The 17267-nt window shown below is 44.9% G+C and overlaps 2 protein-coding genes across 5 annotated transcripts in view; one reads left to right on the top strand and one right to left on the bottom strand.

Moving 5' to 3' along the window:
- EPS15L1 (epidermal growth factor receptor pathway substrate 15 like 1) overlaps positions 1 to 1798 on the top strand; it is a 41863-nt gene extending 40065 nt beyond the window's left edge. For all 4 annotated transcript variants that reach the window (XM_086477720.1, XM_086477718.1, XM_086477716.1 and 1 more), the window contains one exon: positions 892 to 1798. In XM_086477720.1, the coding sequence (XP_086333846.1) occupies positions 892 to 1038 (147 nt within the window). In that variant the 3' untranslated portion in view covers positions 1039 to 1798. The remainder of the gene's footprint in view (positions 1 to 891) is intronic.
- Positions 1799 to 12774: 10976 nt separating this feature from the next.
- Positions 12775 to 15168, bottom strand: KLF2 (KLF transcription factor 2). Its single transcript, XM_086477519.1, has 3 exons — positions 15085 to 15168; positions 14004 to 14895; positions 12775 to 13593 (listed from the first exon to the last, which is right to left on the bottom strand). The coding sequence occupies exons 1-3, from the start codon at positions 15157 to 15159 to the stop codon at positions 13418 to 13420; spliced, it is 1143 nt and encodes a 380-aa protein (XP_086333645.1). The 5' UTR covers positions 15160 to 15168; the 3' UTR covers positions 12775 to 13417.
- Positions 15169 to 17267: the final 2099 nt, after the last annotated feature.

Raw genomic sequence — 17267 nt, 5'->3', positions numbered from 1 at the left:
ATTTGCGTGCAGCTGTGCGGACGCTGCTGTTAACATCATCCTTTTCAGCAAAAGCTAAAATTAAATAAACAGTAACGGGTTGTATTTCAGTTTTAAATGGTTATTATTTCAATAAAATATTTGAATAATTTTGCAAAAAGTTGAAACAAGTGAACTTTTGCATACTTCAATGGTAAATACTGGTTTATAATTTTGGAATAGGTCTGCTGCAGTGTACTTGAATGTGTTTTGGGAAGCTCAAACAGGCGTAGAAGCTGAATGTTATAATGTGTTACATTTCCTTAGTGTTTTCTGCTGAAGTAAATTACATTATTTCTTACTGGAAAAACTCTGCACCTATTTTTATGGACAGTAACAGAAACACTTTTTGTAACTTGATTTGATGATGAAACTTCCCACAAAGCAGCAGTCTCCAGAGTCATTATTAAACCCCCTCACTCTTAGCAGGAAATCCTACGATAAAACTCTCTGCAATGGAGTTGCACAAGAGTAAATAACTCTTGTTTTTTACCAGCTATTTACTATTCTTAAAAATGGATGTAGGTTGCTATGCTCCCAAACCACTAACTTGCTTTTTTTGTGTTTGTGGAGTTTTTGTTTGGCTCTGCGCCCCTGGCCGTTTTCGTACAAAACTGAGAGCTGGATGCAGGGACGTGCAGCCCAGAAGGGTTAGTTTCCTGGTGGGAGGAAGAAGAAGTTAAGGAAAGAAATTAAAGGATACAGTGAGGAAATCAGTGAGGGAATTTTTGTCTTAGTCCAGAAGAGCTACCCTAAGACAGCCTGGTATACGTGATTCATGTGTTTAATAAGTCTGCTTCACTGTATTTTTCACATAATTTCTTCTAGCTTTTTGGTAAATTTATTAATTTATTTTCCATTTTCATTTTTTAGTTTGGAAATGAAGAACAGCAGCTGGCATGGGCAAAGCGCGAGAGTGAGAAAGCAGAGCAAGAAAGGCTAGCTCGATTGCGGAGGCAAGAACAAGAAGACCTTGAGTTGGCTATTGCACTCAGTAAGGCCGATATGCCGAGCTCTTAAGTGGAGGTTCTTTGGCTCCACCCTGTCCAAGTGAAACCTTCAAACATGGCTTTTATAAAAATACTAAATTCTTGGTTTATGTTGTGAAAATAATTTTAGTCACCTTCAACCCTAAACAAGACTGGCTGGTTACGTCAAACTGGGCTCTGTGGCTTTTCAAGTGCATAATATGCAGGAAACACTGTATAAGCTCTATTATATGTTCTAGATAAAATTTACTGCTTGTAAGAAATTTAACGTATGATCCTATGATACTGAAAGCAAAGATTCTTCATCTGGAAGATAACGTTGCGCAGTAAACTGCAACTTGTGAATCTGGCTTTTTATTACCTGAATTGCGTTGGGTTTTTGAAGCTGCAGTATGAATTTCCAAAAAAAGTCACGAAAAGATAATATTTATAGAATTAGCTTTCACTTGTTACTTTTATTTAATAATTCATGGTAGGCTAACCAGGATGTCATCTGCGTCATCTGTGTCCAAAGTCCTCAGCATAAATTCATTATTAGACGGTCCCTTTTATCCAGGAGACGTGGCTTTTGGAAAAGAATCCGGCACTTGATGTATGAGGAATGCAAACGTCGTGAACTGTATAAAATACTACGAATTTGAAGCCTCTACGAATGAGTAGCTCTTCTAATGTAAACAATTGTTTGCATTGAGTTTTGATAATTGTATGTGATGTTGTAAAAGAGGGAGTTAATTCGGTTGTAATAAATTGGACAAATAATTTGGCAATTAAATCATTAGGCAAAAACCTTGCTTTATCTCATAAGCAAATACAATTGCAGGACTGTGATACGAGTTTGGGTGCTGCTTTCCTGTAAAATCAAGCGATGGAAAACTTAGGAAGCTTGAGCCGTGTTCGCAATTCACTTGACCCTCTTTTGCTCCAGCCGCCAGCGCGTAGACCGGAGTGTTTGTGTTACCCAGTTGGCTGTGTGAGACAGTCCCTACCTCTGTTTCTCTCATTCCACCGACCTTATCTTACGGGGTTACAGATCAAACATAATTGAGTGGAAATAAGGCCAAGTTGAAACAGATTTTTTTTTTTTGCCAAATCCACGTTCCTGCGTGAGTTACAGAAGTACTGGGAGACTGGATCGGCTTTACCGTACGGCTTGCAGTCCAAGTAGGAACAGATTTTACGTACACCTGTAGAACTCGGTGCTTCCACCTGGTAAGGATAATGCTGAATGTGTTTTACACGTCATGCATAAAGTAAGTCCTTATGAGGAGTTCGTGAATTACTCACTAAAAATGCCTTTTCTGATTACAGGAATTCTCAACCTTCAGTTGTCTTTGCCTTGGACTTTTACGTCTAAATAGAGTAGGCATCTAGCACAAAATTTTTCAAACGTCCTCAGCCTGCATCTGCTTTCCTGTCCTTGGTTCTGCAGGAATACAAAGCTTAACATTCTGTGGTTTTACTGGTGCAGCTCTTATCTACCGTTCTCTCTATTTTTTTTGAAAGTGCGGTATCCCTTCATCATCTTTAATGCATTTCTGGTTCTTACGTCCTTGCTTCCTTACTTTTATTTTTCACAGTACAACGATAGTGCCTGTTCACTGAAAGAAAACAATCTTCCCCCGTTCTGTTGCAATTGCCTTATTCTGGATGCTTTCCTTACACAGAGATAAGAATCAGATTGGGTCATTTTAATCTTCTCAATAGTTTCCAGCTCTGAAATGCTGCTAAGATGTGGCAGTTGTTGTCTCAGGCTTTTGTGAGCAGGTGAACGGGCGAGTGTGTGTCTGTGCATGCACACGCACACCCGTCCGTTCACGTGTGCGTACGGCAAAAGTGAAGCCCCGTCTCTCAAAGTGCCGTTTGAGGAGTCCCAGTCCCCATTTGCTGTGTGGCGCCTGTGCTGACGGTGCTCTCAATAATGTGAATCTTTAATTCCCCTCCGAAGGGGAGAAGATGCATTCTAGTACCCAAACCAGCCATGTCATGATCTTTAGTACTGTCTTTCGACGACCCTTTGGAATGCAGTAGAAGATATTTCTGATTTTACAGAACCTGATTTGAAATCCCTTCCCATCGTGGTAGTCTTTCTCTAAAATATGTTAAAGGATCAAACCTACTACAATGTCAACAGGTTCTCTTTGCTGTTGGCGTGCAGGACTGAGAGCAAACTTGGGTCTGTCGACAGCTAACGTGAGATAAAACTTTTGCTGTGAAAGAGCAGTTTTCAGAATCAAGTGGCTGCAGGATTGTCAGTGAAGTCAAACAAACTGTATCCACCCGTGAGATTCTCCTTTCCGTTTTCATTTGGGCCTGAGTCTTTGCGGTGTCTCTCCTGCGACAATAAAAGCCCATTCATACATAGTGCCATTTCAGAAAGCAAAACCACTTTTGGACTACTGCTCAGATGATGTCACTCCAGTGGGACGGGGTGGATGAGCTAAATAGCTTGAGTAATTTTCTGAGTTATGTACCATAACAAGACTTTCTGCTACTTTGTCAGTGCTCGGAAAGACTGTAATTTATTATGCTTCTAAGGCAATGAGTCGGTGTTTTCAAGATGTTCAGCAGGAAGCCAGAGATGTGAATTAATCCAGCATTCCGCACAGTGTTAGAACTAATTGCTCATTTTCCTATTTCCTTATTGACTCATTCTTCATATTTGCTTGGGCAGTAACAGAAGATCAAGCAAATGAACAAGGACAGAACACGTTCTCTATGCACAGTGTGTTAGATTTAGTAACCGTAGCTTTACTGAAACACTCTTGAGTCAAAATGTTAGACACTGCAGTAGAAGAAGACTTAGCTGGGATTTCTCCCCGTGGTATTTAATACAGTTTTCCATATAAAAAAGGAAGATTACCCACGTTCTTCCCTTAACACCTGTAACTCAGCGTTTTGTACAATACCTGCACTTGTTCTTCTGAGACAAAACTTCTGTCACAAGCCACTGATCTTCTTCTTCCTCCAGAACAGTGAAATTTAAAGCACAAATAGGCCTGTCGCTATTTGGGCAGAGAAAATATGTACAATGCAAGATATAGAAAATGTGAGTATACACAGTGCATATACAGTGTACATTGAACCCATATTATTTGTGTCTGTGTGTATATATATATATAGTGTATTGTATAATGTAATAATAGTGTGTGTATATACTATATATGTCCACATGCTATGTCTAGTATATAGTTACTTGTGCTGTACATAAAATGTGTATATACAATGAGTATGTAGAATATGCACATATATTCTATATATTAAAGCTTGTGTGTATGTATGTTCTCTAAACAGAGATGGATACGGCAATGGAATTTTTACAGAAATGCAGATTAGATCATGGCTCTTAGAATTTCAAAGTTCTGGTGAAAGAAAAAAAAAAAAGGGAGAAATGACAACTTCTAAGAAATTTCTTTCAAGATTACTTTCATTGGCATGAAAAACTGTGTTCACTAGCTGTGCCAAGTGCGAGAGAGAAACCTGGCAGAAAGCAGGTATCATCTGCACTGGGTGTGATTTCCCATTCTTTTGAGTTTTTAAAGTGTCTTTTTGAAATACAGGCTCAATTTCTCATCTTCTTGCGTGTGATGGTCATGTGGTGTCATCTTTTCTTTTTTCCCTAGGCTGAGGCAATGATTTTTCTCCTACATTTCCTTGTAGTTTCACTTCTTTTTTTCCCCCTCCTTTTCTTAAAAATTCTTTTTAAGGAGCTGTTCCCATACACACTTCACCCCAAACAGTCGCACGCGAAGGTGGAAAACACGTTTTTCTTGCTTCGTTCCAGTTATATAGGTTGCACATAATTGTCATCTGGATTTCAGCTCTGTTTTTCCTCCATTTCCACCTAAGCTTTTACTTCAGGAGGAATGACTATCCACTGCATTCTTGGCTTTGAGGAAAGAATAGAGGTGATTCTACTTTCTACCCGGATAAATTATTAGGCTCTGTGGTACATTGAGCAATCACCAAGAGTTTAGTAGGCTTTTATAGTGGCACACGTGTGTTTTATACAGAGTATCGTCACTGCTGGAATGACTCATGGAAAACCGTGAATTGCACACAGCACCGAGGCACAACAGTTCAAACAGGAAAGACGGACAATTACTCACGTTGAACCTACGCATGCAAGCTTTGCATGTAGGACACAGGTATTGAATTACCCACGTGGTCCTTTATAGACCAGTATGTTCACATTTGCCTCGAGTGGTTTCCCTAAGTTACATTTGAATAGTCTTGTTGTAAAACATACCAGTCGTTCTGCAATAAAAACAGATGCTCATAAAAGTAGTACTTCGACAACAGTGCTGTATGAAATATTTTTATATTGGCACATTTTTCCTTATGAAATCTCTGCCCTACGAGGATCATCAGTCCTTACTGTATTTTGTTTCATGTAATGTGCTTTCACAGCGTAGGGAATTCCAAGCTGTGTCTGACTGTGTAACCTTTTTTGTTGTTGTTGTTGTTAATTCCTGTCTGTGGAATCTGTTGTCAGAAAATTTGTAGAAATTATTTTTTTTGTCATCTTTTGCTCAAAGATAATGCACTTTTCTTGGATTCTTCTTATAATCCTTTTGGGGTTACTATTTCTTCTTTAGTGTTTCTCCATTGAGAAGAGTATTTATTCTGTAGAACCGAGGCCCAAGGAATTTTGGTCCAAGTAGAATTGTTGCTTTCCCTCGTGTAAGAGTTTGATTTCTCCCTCCTTCTGCGGTTTTTTCCTCCCTCTCAGGAATTTCATTTCTGTTTAATCCTTATTTAGAGTTGGAACTCTGTTAAAGTGAATTGATCTGTGCTAATAATGGTCTAGTTCGAGTATCTTCCTCCACCGGTGGAACAGCCAAGGTTTTGTGGTGTGTCACCCATTGCATCTCTGTAGACTTCACAACAAACGTCTTTGCGTAGAAAGGAATTTTGCTTGGAGTGTGGTGGAATCATAGAAGATTTATTTTTAGAATAAATATGTTAACTATTATTCATTGACACACCTGTTTTATCAGTTGATATACTGCTCTTTTTACTTGAAAGTTTTATAAATAAAGGCTAATTTGTTATAAAATGGAATTTTCATTTTTCCAACTTCTGCCTTCCCCTTTAAGTTTAACTTTAAAAGGAGAACTCCTAGTGACTATGTTCCTTCTGCTGGTACAATTATAGAGTGCTCTTCTGGTGTCCCTTTGAAAATGACGTTCTCTAGTCTGACCTAAAAAAGGTGGAAACACAAAGTGGAAACTGCAATGTTGACCTAAATTTGACTAATATCTCCAAATATGTACATTATTGTAGTTATATTTATCTTTCAAATATCGTAACAAATTGAAAGGTATTTTAATTTTAACCCATCTCGTGTGTTTATTGTTTAATATAATAAGAGAAATGTTATTGTTTAATATAATAAATGAAAAGTTACTTTTTGGAGCTCTGAGACTTTGGCAATCTTTCTTTACTTTTTTTGGTCCATGATTTCACAAGCTTTTGTGTCAAATCTGTGAACCTTGCTTAGGACAACTGCTTGATTCTCTGCGTTGAGACCCTTTTTCTTTCAGCCGGTGCCCTCTGCGCACTGTTTTCCCTTCTGTCCTTCCCCTTCTTCCTTGTCCCGGCCACGTTTGCTCTGTACAGACCAGTCAGAAAATCCAACGCCGCACCCTTTCCAAAACAATTTGTGTGCCGCAATGCTAAACATCCAGGCAATTTATACTGGGAGGGGTTAGAGAGATCACCAGAGACAAACCCTTTCTGCTTGCTGGAAAAACACACCTCACTATCGTGCTATTCAACATTATTCACTTTGACTCATTATTCTCCCATCTGTTTGTTTTATTTACTCTGCTTCTGCACACATTGGCATGGTTAACAGCAGATTGCCAAGGCAGGTCTCTCCTGAAATTGCTTTCCAGCAATATTTTTAGTACGTTGACATTTTGAAGCCAGGATTTGGCTGTAGCGTGTCACAGACGGGCACAACTTCCTACCCAGCGTCTCTCGTCGTGTAATGCTCCTCGTCGCTGACACAGACACGGGCCGCAGCTCCGTGTTTTGCTCCCACTCGCGTTTTTGGAGGCTGACACGTACAACGTTCTCATCCCTAATCCACGCTGTACGAGGCATCGTGTAGGGGCCACGAGGCTCTTTGCTGGGAAGGGAAGAAAAGCGAGGGCATCCTGTTCGAGAAGAAGCATTTACAAGTGGAAACTCGGACACAAAGGCACTCTTAAGCTACGAGCCCAGCTGTTAAACCTCAAAAGCAAATGTAGCATTTGTTGGCTGTGCCTAAATGCGACCCAAGCCCAGCTTGTGTTGCGAAAGCCTGAGCTCTCGGGGCCCTTGCTGCCATCCCTACCACTGAAATTGCAGTCATAGTTTTCTTAGGGAGGCGCTACCCAGAGAAAATTGCTGAATCTCCTGTCTGCTGTACATGACTATCAATTTAGTCACTCTGACTATCTTTTACCTCCTGTCTGGTTAGCATTTTTTAAATATAATGACTGCAATTAAAACTTTTTATTGGTGCTGATACAGCGTTTCTTCCAAATGCTACGGCCTTCCCTATTGATGGATTCTCATAACACTCTTTGCCAGCTGCAAACATAATACGTTTCTGCTGTTGAACTTCCCATAAACGTTGTCCTCAATCACAGCTTTTCAGGGGGAAACTGCACAGAAGAACAAAGCTCTCTGCTCTCTCTGCCCATCCCTTGCATCCGCAGGAAGGGCGCCCAGGCATCCTACATCTCCTGTTGTGCAAGTGCTTGTGATACAAAATCATGAATATATCAAAACCCACTTACGCTGTCGTCATGCACGGGCTGTAAAAAAAAAGTGGTTGTTGGGATTTGAGGATTTTTTTGGTGTGTGTTTCGTTTTGTGTTTAAGCCTCAGATTCAGCAGCTTCTCGCCTAATATATTAAATATCACAGGGGATATCCAACGTGATATTCCAGATATTTCTGATGACATAATGATAGGTCAGAACTCCAGGAATGCTCTGAGCTGTTAGAAGTGCAGGAAACCAAAGTAAAAGTGGTTTAAAGGGGTAGTGTATCTAATTATAAACCTGTAATAGGTAAGTTCATTGGCAATTTCTGTGTTGCTGAATTTGTGCTTAGTACAAAGAGCGGAATACTTTTGATTTGCTGAAAGGAATTATAATTGAAGCAGGTAAATAAGCAGGTAAGTAGTGCTAACTATGGTTACAGAGCAAATGAAAACTTTGATGCTCCTGCTCTCCTTGTGCTTGGAAAGGTGGTTTTGGTAAAGTCAGTACATCTTCATTATATGAAGCAGTGCATGTGACTCATTTCTTGCGTCTACATAAAATATTGTAAGATCAAATAATTGTGGCTGAAAAGTCAGACCTCAAAAGATTAAATCAAACATATTTTCTGCCTAACAAGTTTAGGATAAACCCCTGCCTCCTCTGCCTGCTTCAAGTTTAGAGTGCTGTTTCATGTCAGAGGCTGTTCCCAATCTCAGCCAAAGTGATGGGGAATTGGTTGTTTGGGATCAAATAGTTCGGAGCTTTAAGGAGTCTCTGGGAATCAATAAGTTCCCTCCAGGAACTGTGAATTGTGTATGGCTACGTGCTTTAGGCTACTGCTGCTTCGCTTGTAAACCTTTTCCTTCTCCTCCAAATCTATGGGAAGCACGTTTCTGAGCGGAGCTGTGCCTGAGCCAGGGCTACAGTGATGGCACAGGGGGGTTGCTGTAGTGCCAGCGAGTTTCAGGGGCTCTAACCACCGCTCTTGGCAGGTGGGACCTGCTACAGACCCAGCTGAGAGCGGCTCCTTCAAGGACACGCAGGAATTTTAAGGTTTGTAGATGCCGCTAAGTACGTTTCGGAGGTTAGCAACGGGGATGGCTTTCTCCCGATTAAATTACATGGGGTTTGGATTGGATTTTCCTCTTTATGTTTCCCCCCAACACTGCTAGTTACCATAGCGATGGCTACATGACTTTGTTGTAGTTGTTTTATTTAAATATAGCGAAAGAAATTGCTAGAGCTTGGGATTCTGGCTTCGAAAATTCAATTTAAGAAAAACCTAACAGCTACTCTGTGTTATAGGTGCACAAAATAGCTTTAGAAACCACAGAGCTTCTACCACAGAAAACCACAGAACCACACAATCCTATAATTTGAAGAATGGACAAACTTTTTTTGGCACTTCTTGTGGATGCAGGACCAAAGTTTAGAACGAGTCAATGTTTTCAGGCAGTTTGTAAATGGCTGTGAGTAACCGAGGACTCGCAGAGGCTGAAATCCCCCGTCCCTGCACGAGGAGGGCTATGGCCAAAATTAAAGCTTAAACTCCCCCAGCCGTCATCATCTGCAAAACTGCAAATCTAAAATGGACTTCCAGAAAAGCTGGAGGGTTTCTAGTCCAGCCTTCCACTTTAGGGTAGAAAAAAATGGATTTGAAAGCACCCTGCCCGCTTGCTCGCAGGGTGCTGGGGCGGTGCTGGGCTGCTTTGCAGGGCCGAGCGACTGCAACAGCCCCTTGGGGCGCAGGACGGGGTTCTGTTCTGGGTGCTGTTTCAGCAGCAACAGACTCTGTGTGACGGTGTTCTCTGAAGAGGAGTTCCCATCTAGTACAGATTTAACCGACTCCTCTGAAGTCAGCGAGTGAGAGAAAAACCGTTTTCAACGCAGCGAAACGCAACGCTCTGAAACCCCGAGTGGAATTAACTGACTTTAAACAGTAACTCCTCTGGATGGTGACTCGGGTTCAGAAATATTTGCTAAAACTTTCACTAGGAATGTTGTGCAGGATTTGGTAGTTTCTGTACTTAACGTGCTCTATCTAATCTGGCAATCGATCTTGCAAGTAGAGTGAGCCCATAACTGTGGTACCTTATAAGAATATGTGTGAAAATCTTGTTTACAACGGGCTCTACATTTCCTCCCAACAGGTTTAACTACAACTTTTTTTTTTTTTTTTTTTCCTTTCCCCAGTGTGCCAAAAGCAAATCCAGGAGAGCTGCAGCTGGGAAGGGCAGGTCTTCGCTCTGTGCTCCCCGGGAGGCACCTGGGATTCTGGGTCTTTTGTGTCAATTAGAACAAAATTACTTATAAGGTGAGGACTGATGGTCTGTTATTAGAAGATGTTGCAGAGCATTAGTGATTTCCTGCTGGCCAGGGGAGGCTACGTAGATTAGTGGAATCACATTGACACATCTTTGGATGTACTAATTTAAGGCAATTAAAAAAAAAAAAAGGAAAAAGAGAGTTGACAATTACTCATAATAGAATGTGAGAAGAATGAGATCAGCATCTCTTTCTTTCTGCTACAAAATTATCTCAAGATTCAAGAACCTGCAGTTTCCTGTAAAGACCACACAGAAATTATCATCTATGCCTTCCCTTAAACAACTAAAATAAAGTTGGTCATGAGCTTTTATTCGGGTTTTGCCCCCCCCATCCCTCCTCACTTTCAGAGGCCTGTATTTATATTTTTTACATGGATGTTTTACATTTATATAGGAGGATGGCTTTGCCCTATTTTCAGTTGAGACGCAACAAATCTAAAAGCTCAGAGGACACAACCTGCTCGTCTTTACACAGTGAACACCACAGAGCAGAGCATGGCTCCACCGTTCAGCCTGATCTGAGCGTCGTTTGGTAACACGGTATCGTGCAGATAACAAGTGTCTTATCTGAAGCCCTTCTAGCGAACAGGAGCAGAAGTGGCAGAGGTTGTGACCCTCGCAGCTAGACGATTCTCCGGAGCAAAGGGAAGCTTGGATGCTCCCATGCAGAGGTACCGGAGGAGGGAGGGGAGCACCCCTTGCGGTGGGTGCTACCGAGGAGCCACACAAGGGTTTTTCTAAGGGTTGGTGAATGCACTAAGAGAGAAACTCTCTGCTTGCAGGCACTGTGCAGAGTTCGTGTGCTCTGTGCCAGTGCTCTGGCTACAGCTGCCTTCCACCCGTGTAATTTGGGAGGCTGCAAAAGTGGCCAGACCAAAGGGCCACCCGGGCCGGCGTGCAGCCTCTAACGGAGGTCGGGAGAGGTGGCTGGGGACGAGCAGAGCCAGAGAAACATGTCGTGGTGCTTCCAGGCTCTCCCCGCTGCTGGAGAGCTCTGGCTGGGGACCTCCCCGGGCTGTGCACTGAGGGGTGGCCGAACCCACCGCAGCGAGGTGTCAAACCTCTGCGTCTTTTAATGACGTTACAGAAAAGGGGATAGTTTAAGATTGCACTGTGTCACGGAAACCCGGGAATGCCTGAAAACACTGTCAGTTCGTCAGAAAGAGCCAGGGAAAGCCAGGTGACTATGGAAAGGTGAGGGGTAAGACTTCACTTCAAAAACTGTGTTCTTGAAGTTATAAACACCAAAGGACGTGCTGAAATATGAAAATCTTCGGCTATGGGGAAAGAGAAGGAAATACCTAGAACTGTTGCAACAATGAATGTGCTAATTTAAGAACATCTTTAAGTCATCCTCACTTTCTGGAATTAGATTGTGCAATTTTTTTTCTAGCAAATATATGAGTTTTGTTTCTAATGAAGAAACGTTAAATCTCCCTTATATTTCACTTTGAAAGAGCTATAAAAGTGAAATGTGGAACTCATTCTTCCATGTCAATGATTAGAAGCCCAAAATACATCTGTTCCACATGACCAACTGCAGACTTTGCTTTCACAGAAGAATAGCTATATTTGTAGTTACTCTAAATGTGTTCCTCCTGATTCCATTCTTGTGTGTTCTAACTTGTAAAGGCAGAAAAAATGTCACAACCTTGATTAAAATCAAGTGCCAAGTATCCAGATGTTAGGGGAAAATGCTTCAATATGAAGCTGAATCTGCATACTTAATTAACAGTGATTTTGTTCTACAAGTATCAAGGCTCACCACCAAACCGTAGCTGTAAAAACAGAGGATCCTCATCAGAGTTTCAGCGTAATTGCACAGACACACTGCTTGGGCTTGTGATCTCATTTACAGCTGGGGAAGAGCTCGGGGCGGGGGGGGGGGGCTCCATTTGACTCACTGCAGCCATTCACTGCTGCAGCTAGGGCAGCATCCAGGTTATTTGAAATCGGTTTTCAAAACCTGGGTTTTGATCTTGTTTTCTTCCAAAATGGTTACTATCTTTCTTAACTCCTGAAATCGAGGTGGGATTACAAATTATTAAGTGAATGTAAGTGTTGCGGAACGAGTTACGAAGGTGTTTTAACCTGTGTTGTGAATTTATGTTTAAATTCCACTACTGTTCTAGTGGAATTCTGCACTGAGCTCTAGAGAGCGAGGAGAATTTATGTACAAGAATGCCTTAAAATAAGCCTCCGTAATTACAAAAATGCAGTGTTTAAATTTATAGTAAAAACCCACACACTGCTGGCAAAACTATAACTGCATCTGGAAAACATTAAGGATGCTATTAAAATAGTCTAGCATAAACTAGAAATGAGACTGAAATTACAGTGTTGCTTATTTAACCATTTTTAGGAAGTATATTCTGAATGTGGTCTGCTTTCCTATTTGATTTTTTGATAAAACACCGTATTGTATCTTGTTTACTGCTGAGAATGAATCACGTACTCTGTAGCCTGTTTTAGAAAAACCCATAGCTCAGATTTTTTTTAAGCGTCTTTTTACAGTCGTTGATCATTTAAAACATAACCAGGTGGTTGTTGGTGCAGCCATCAGGGAAAAAGTAACAGGGAGATCTCAAAGGAGAATAAAAATCACAGCAATTAAAAACTTATTTTATTAAAAAGATGAAATGTTTTCAAACATTGAAAAATTACGTTTTTATAAAAACAGAAATAGGCAAAATACCCATTTGTCTTCTATTTACATATACAATATTCCTCATTGTATAAAATTATTTACAATATATAAAAAAATTACAGTAAAATAGGTTATTTTCTTACAAGACATCAAGCCCTGTACTTCTAGTGTAGATCATGGCAGACAAGAATATTATTGCACCTGTGAAACAAACAGTCTAACAATAGGAGTGTTCTCTTAGCCATGCCTTCAACTGAGATCTAAACTAACATCGTTAGCTACGGTAACATTCATTTAATCTCTTCTAGGGTCAACTTCAGGCAGTTTCCATACAAACATTGTCTGGTAAAGCTTAGGACCGGGCAGTTAGAATCAGAAAGAAAAAACATATTTACAGCTTCTTCTATACAACCTGTACGGGGTCTTACGGAGTTCACCCTTCACAGAAGCTGCATAAATAACCCCTGTTCTCCTGACCCGGATGGGCAGGTTCACTGACACAGTCACGTCAAATTCTCTGCAGGAGATGACCGGCTAAGTCTCCTTGTGTCGAATCCTCCTCAGCTTTCACCGCTAGAGCGTCGGTGCCTCCCTACGTAGTACCAGCTACTAGTTTTTAACGCTTCTGCACCTGAGCAGTTACACAACGTCCACTGTTGGCAGGTCAGAGTCTCCAGGGCTACATGTGCCGCTTCATGTGCAAAGCCAGGTGGTCTGACCTGGAGAAGGCCCTGTCGCAGAGGTGGCACTGGAAGGGCCGGTGGCCGGTGTGCTTGCGATAGTGACGGGTGAGTTCGTCGGAGCGAGCGAACTTCCAGCCGCAGCCTTCCCAGTTGCAGTGGTAGGGCTTCTCACCTGTTGGAGAAATCACAGAGAGCGTGACTCAGCGCGGCACTCCCACGTACGGGCAGCATCCCATGCCAGGCAACCTTCCGCGTTTATCTCGGTCTACCCTTTCAGTTGCTACCAAGCCCTTCTACAACGAGATCCAAACGCTTTTAGGCCAAACAAGAGCGCTTTAGCAATTCCTTCGCTAACCTCTACCTGCAGTGAAAATCTTTTGCAAAAGGGCACCAGAAGCCCTTAGAAAAGGTTTGACCTACATGGGCAGAGGAAAACACTCAAGACATTACACATCCCACCACCTGCCACAGCTCAACCACAAATACTCCCGGAGTTTAAAGAGACTACAGGGTTAAAGCTCAGGCTGCAGCTGTTCAGCTCTCGCAGCGTCTCTCTGGGTGAAGGCAACCAGCCGTATTTACCTGTGTGCGTCCTGAGGTGGGCCTTCAGGTGCGAGCTCTTGGTGTAGGTCTTCCCACAACCTGCGTAGGTGCACGTGTGAGTGGCCGTCCTCTTCCGCGGCCAGGACCGACGTCCTCTTTTTGGTTTGGAGTCCAGCAGCTCCAGAGGGGAGGAAGGAGGGGTGAGCATGCCTCTGGGAGCAGAGGGTTGTAAGGGCAGGCTGTCCTCGAAAAGGCCAAACTGGGAGGTGTTCTGGTACTGGAGATGGGTCTGTGGGTGGTGGAAGCCGGAGGCTGGGTGGTAGCTTTGCTGGAAGGACACGGACGAGGGGCACATCATCTGCGTGTGGCAGTCATTCACCATGAGATCATCGGGGCTCAGCGGGGGCGTCTCTGCCCCGGGGATTTGGGGGGAGCTGGCCACCCGGGGCTGCTCGTAAGCCATCATGCAGGTTGCATTGCCCTCTTGCTTGATCTTTGGGCAAGCCTGGGGCACCAGACCCAGGACCGGTCCATAATTGTCCATGTCGGGTTCGGGCTTAATGTTCTCAACGAACTGCGGGCCCCCGAAGCTGGGCGTCACGAAGAACCGCCCGTGGACGTTGCCAGGAGGGCAGTAGTTGGAGTCCATCTCGGAGCGGAGCATCTCCGGCACGATGCCGGCGTTGTAAGGCGGGGGGCTGCCCTGTTCCAGGGCACTGTAGCATCCCGGGGACGGGTTTGTCTGGTAAAAGCCACCACTCTCCCCTTGGGCAGGGGGATAGTCCCCACCGGCCGCGCCCTGGCCGTAGCCATCGCTGCCCATGGAAAGGATAAAATCCAGCACGTTGTTGAGATCTTCGTCCTCTTTGCGCGGGGAGAGGCCGCCCCAGGTGCCGGCGGGGGGCTTGGCCTCCTGGTCGCACTTCCACCTCTGGGGGAGAGAGAAAAGGGAGAAGGTTAGAGGTGGCGTTTGAGGGGTGGTGGTGGCGGCGGGGGCGGGGGTGTTGGATTTAGGGAGCAGCGGGGCCGCGGCACGGCCGCCCCACCCGTGCGATGAGCGGCGCCGGCCTCAGCGCGGCGGCGGGGCACGGGCGGGGGGGGGGGGGGGGGCGAGACTCACTTCGTGGAGGGTTTTCTCGCGGCAGGGGCTGGCGAAGGTGGCGAAGGAGGGCAGGATGGTGTCGCTCAGCGCCATGGTGCGTCCGGGCGGGACGGCGGACGGCGCGGCGCGGCGAGCCGCCCTCCCCACCTTATAACGCGGGCGCGGGGCGCCCTCAAGCCAATTGCAGGGAGCGGAGGAAACGCGTCCCGGACGGGGCGGGCGGGAGGCAGCGGCTCGGGCGCAGCCTAAATTTAGCCCCGGTATAAAAGGACGCGGCGGCGGCGGTCCCAGCCCGAGCGGGGCGGAGCGGAGCGGAGCGGGGCCGGGCCCGGCGCGGCTTGGCGGCCCCCCCCCCCCCCCCCCGCCACCTTCCCCTCAGCGCGGGGCGCGCCGCTAGGCCGGGGGGCGGCCGTGGAGCGGCGACCCCCCCCCCCCCCGCCCCCTCTGAGGGGAAGCTGAAGGGTCCCCGCTCAGGGGACGCTAAGGGACCCTCGTGGGCTGAGGGGACACGGGGGGGTGAGGGGCCGCGGGGGTCGTCCCAGCCCCGGGAGAACTGAGGGACCTTCCGTGAGGTGGGATCATGTGCTGAGAGACGTTGGTGGGGGAGTGGAGGAGACTGAGGGGTCCTGGAAACACCGAGGGACCAGTCTGTGCCGTGAGGGGACACTGATGGGTCTGAGTTCCAGCAGAGACCGTGAGGGAGCTGCTGTGGGGTGGGGGATGCAGAGGGGTCCCTGCCCTGGGGATGCTGAGGAAGACACCGTGAACGATGCCCCCACCCCTCATAGCGGCTGCCCCACGACCTGGCCTCGTCCCCGGGACAAGTGGTGGGACGGGACCCAGAAAACGAGGGTGGGAGCGGGAGGTGTAACGAGCACAGCAAGGGAGGCAGATGCCCTGCTCCGCGTGCGTATAATGCACTGGTGATGGAGGCCGCCAGCTCTGGTCACCCTAAAGGTCTCAGACCGTCTTGGTACTGACAGAAAGGTGTTTAATGCCCCTGTTGTACGGTCTCCACTGGAGACTTGTGTTTAATGGAAGTCCAGGTCTCTAGCAAAGTTTCCATTTGCTGCACAACGGTTGCCAAAATCAACGTTTCCCTGTGACATTGGGAGAGAAATAATGCAAGTCGCTTCTGCGATCTCCTCTGGTCGTAGCCAATTTATGGTCCTGGGCTGGATTTTTCAGAAGGGAAGACTGTTCTCCTCCTTTACCTTGGCCTCTAGCTCAGATGCCCCGTCTGAAGGAGCTATTCTCCAGTAATTTTTGATAAGGTGCCCCAGACTCCTGTTTTTGAGGATCACGGCTGCTTGGCAGCCATCCAAGAGCGAAAGAGCAAAAGTGGCAATTCTTAAAGGAGGAAAAATGATGATCTATCACAGGAGAGACTGATTCTTTGAGAGCCTGTTCAGAGAAAGAGCTATGCTTTCCCCTTACCTCCTCCGTATTTCCTTTGCCATCACTTCTGAAAGGGTTTCTAAGTGAGCTGGAGATCAGAAGAGTGCAGGGGAACAACTCTCACTTTCATGCGCCGTGTGCCCCGTGAGGGGGAAGAGTGATGGCCCTCGGTGGGCTCTGGGTCTCAGAAGCATTTTGAGCATGTTCGCCAGAGCCCATCCCAGGCTTGTGGCTGTACACAGCCACCTCAGGAAAGCACGGTTGCTAGGGCGAGTAAATGATCTTTTCAATAGCTACACATGTTTTAAAAGAAGGAATATCTGTTGTTTAACTTCTATACTTTTCATTCTAAAAGTTCGCAGGATGGCCAGGAGGAGCAGCCAAACTTCTGTGACTGGAGCAGAATCAATACACTGAATGCATGGTAACAAAGTACACAAAGATGTATGACTCATAGCTATGTAATGTCACACTTGTGTAATCTTTCAATGTAAACTCTTTTCCTCTAATAAAATGTTAGTAAGTGTACAATACGTATATATGGTGCTGTGAGTCAGCCAAGAAAATATACTCTGATGAATTCAGAATGAATGTGAATGTTCCCTTGATAACACACCCCGAATGTCTGTGTCAGTTCATGTGCTTGTGATTTCAGCAACAGCTATAACAAAATATTTTGTTTCTAGGATATATAACTGTGAGTGTACGTTTCACTGAGAAGCTCCAGTCGGATGCTGTCTTCCAGTAGGCACTGGAAGGACGTTTGTTTGTAGCGCTGCCCTGACTCTGTCACCTAACTGCGT

Source organism: Leptosomus discolor, chromosome 24 (genome assembly GCF_034619465.1).
Source record: "Leptosomus discolor isolate bLepDis1 chromosome 24, bLepDis1.hap2, whole genome shotgun sequence".
Taxonomy (NCBI): Eukaryota; Metazoa; Chordata; class Aves; order Leptosomiformes; family Leptosomidae; genus Leptosomus; species Leptosomus discolor.
This window is presented reverse-complemented; position numbering and strand designations above follow the sequence as displayed.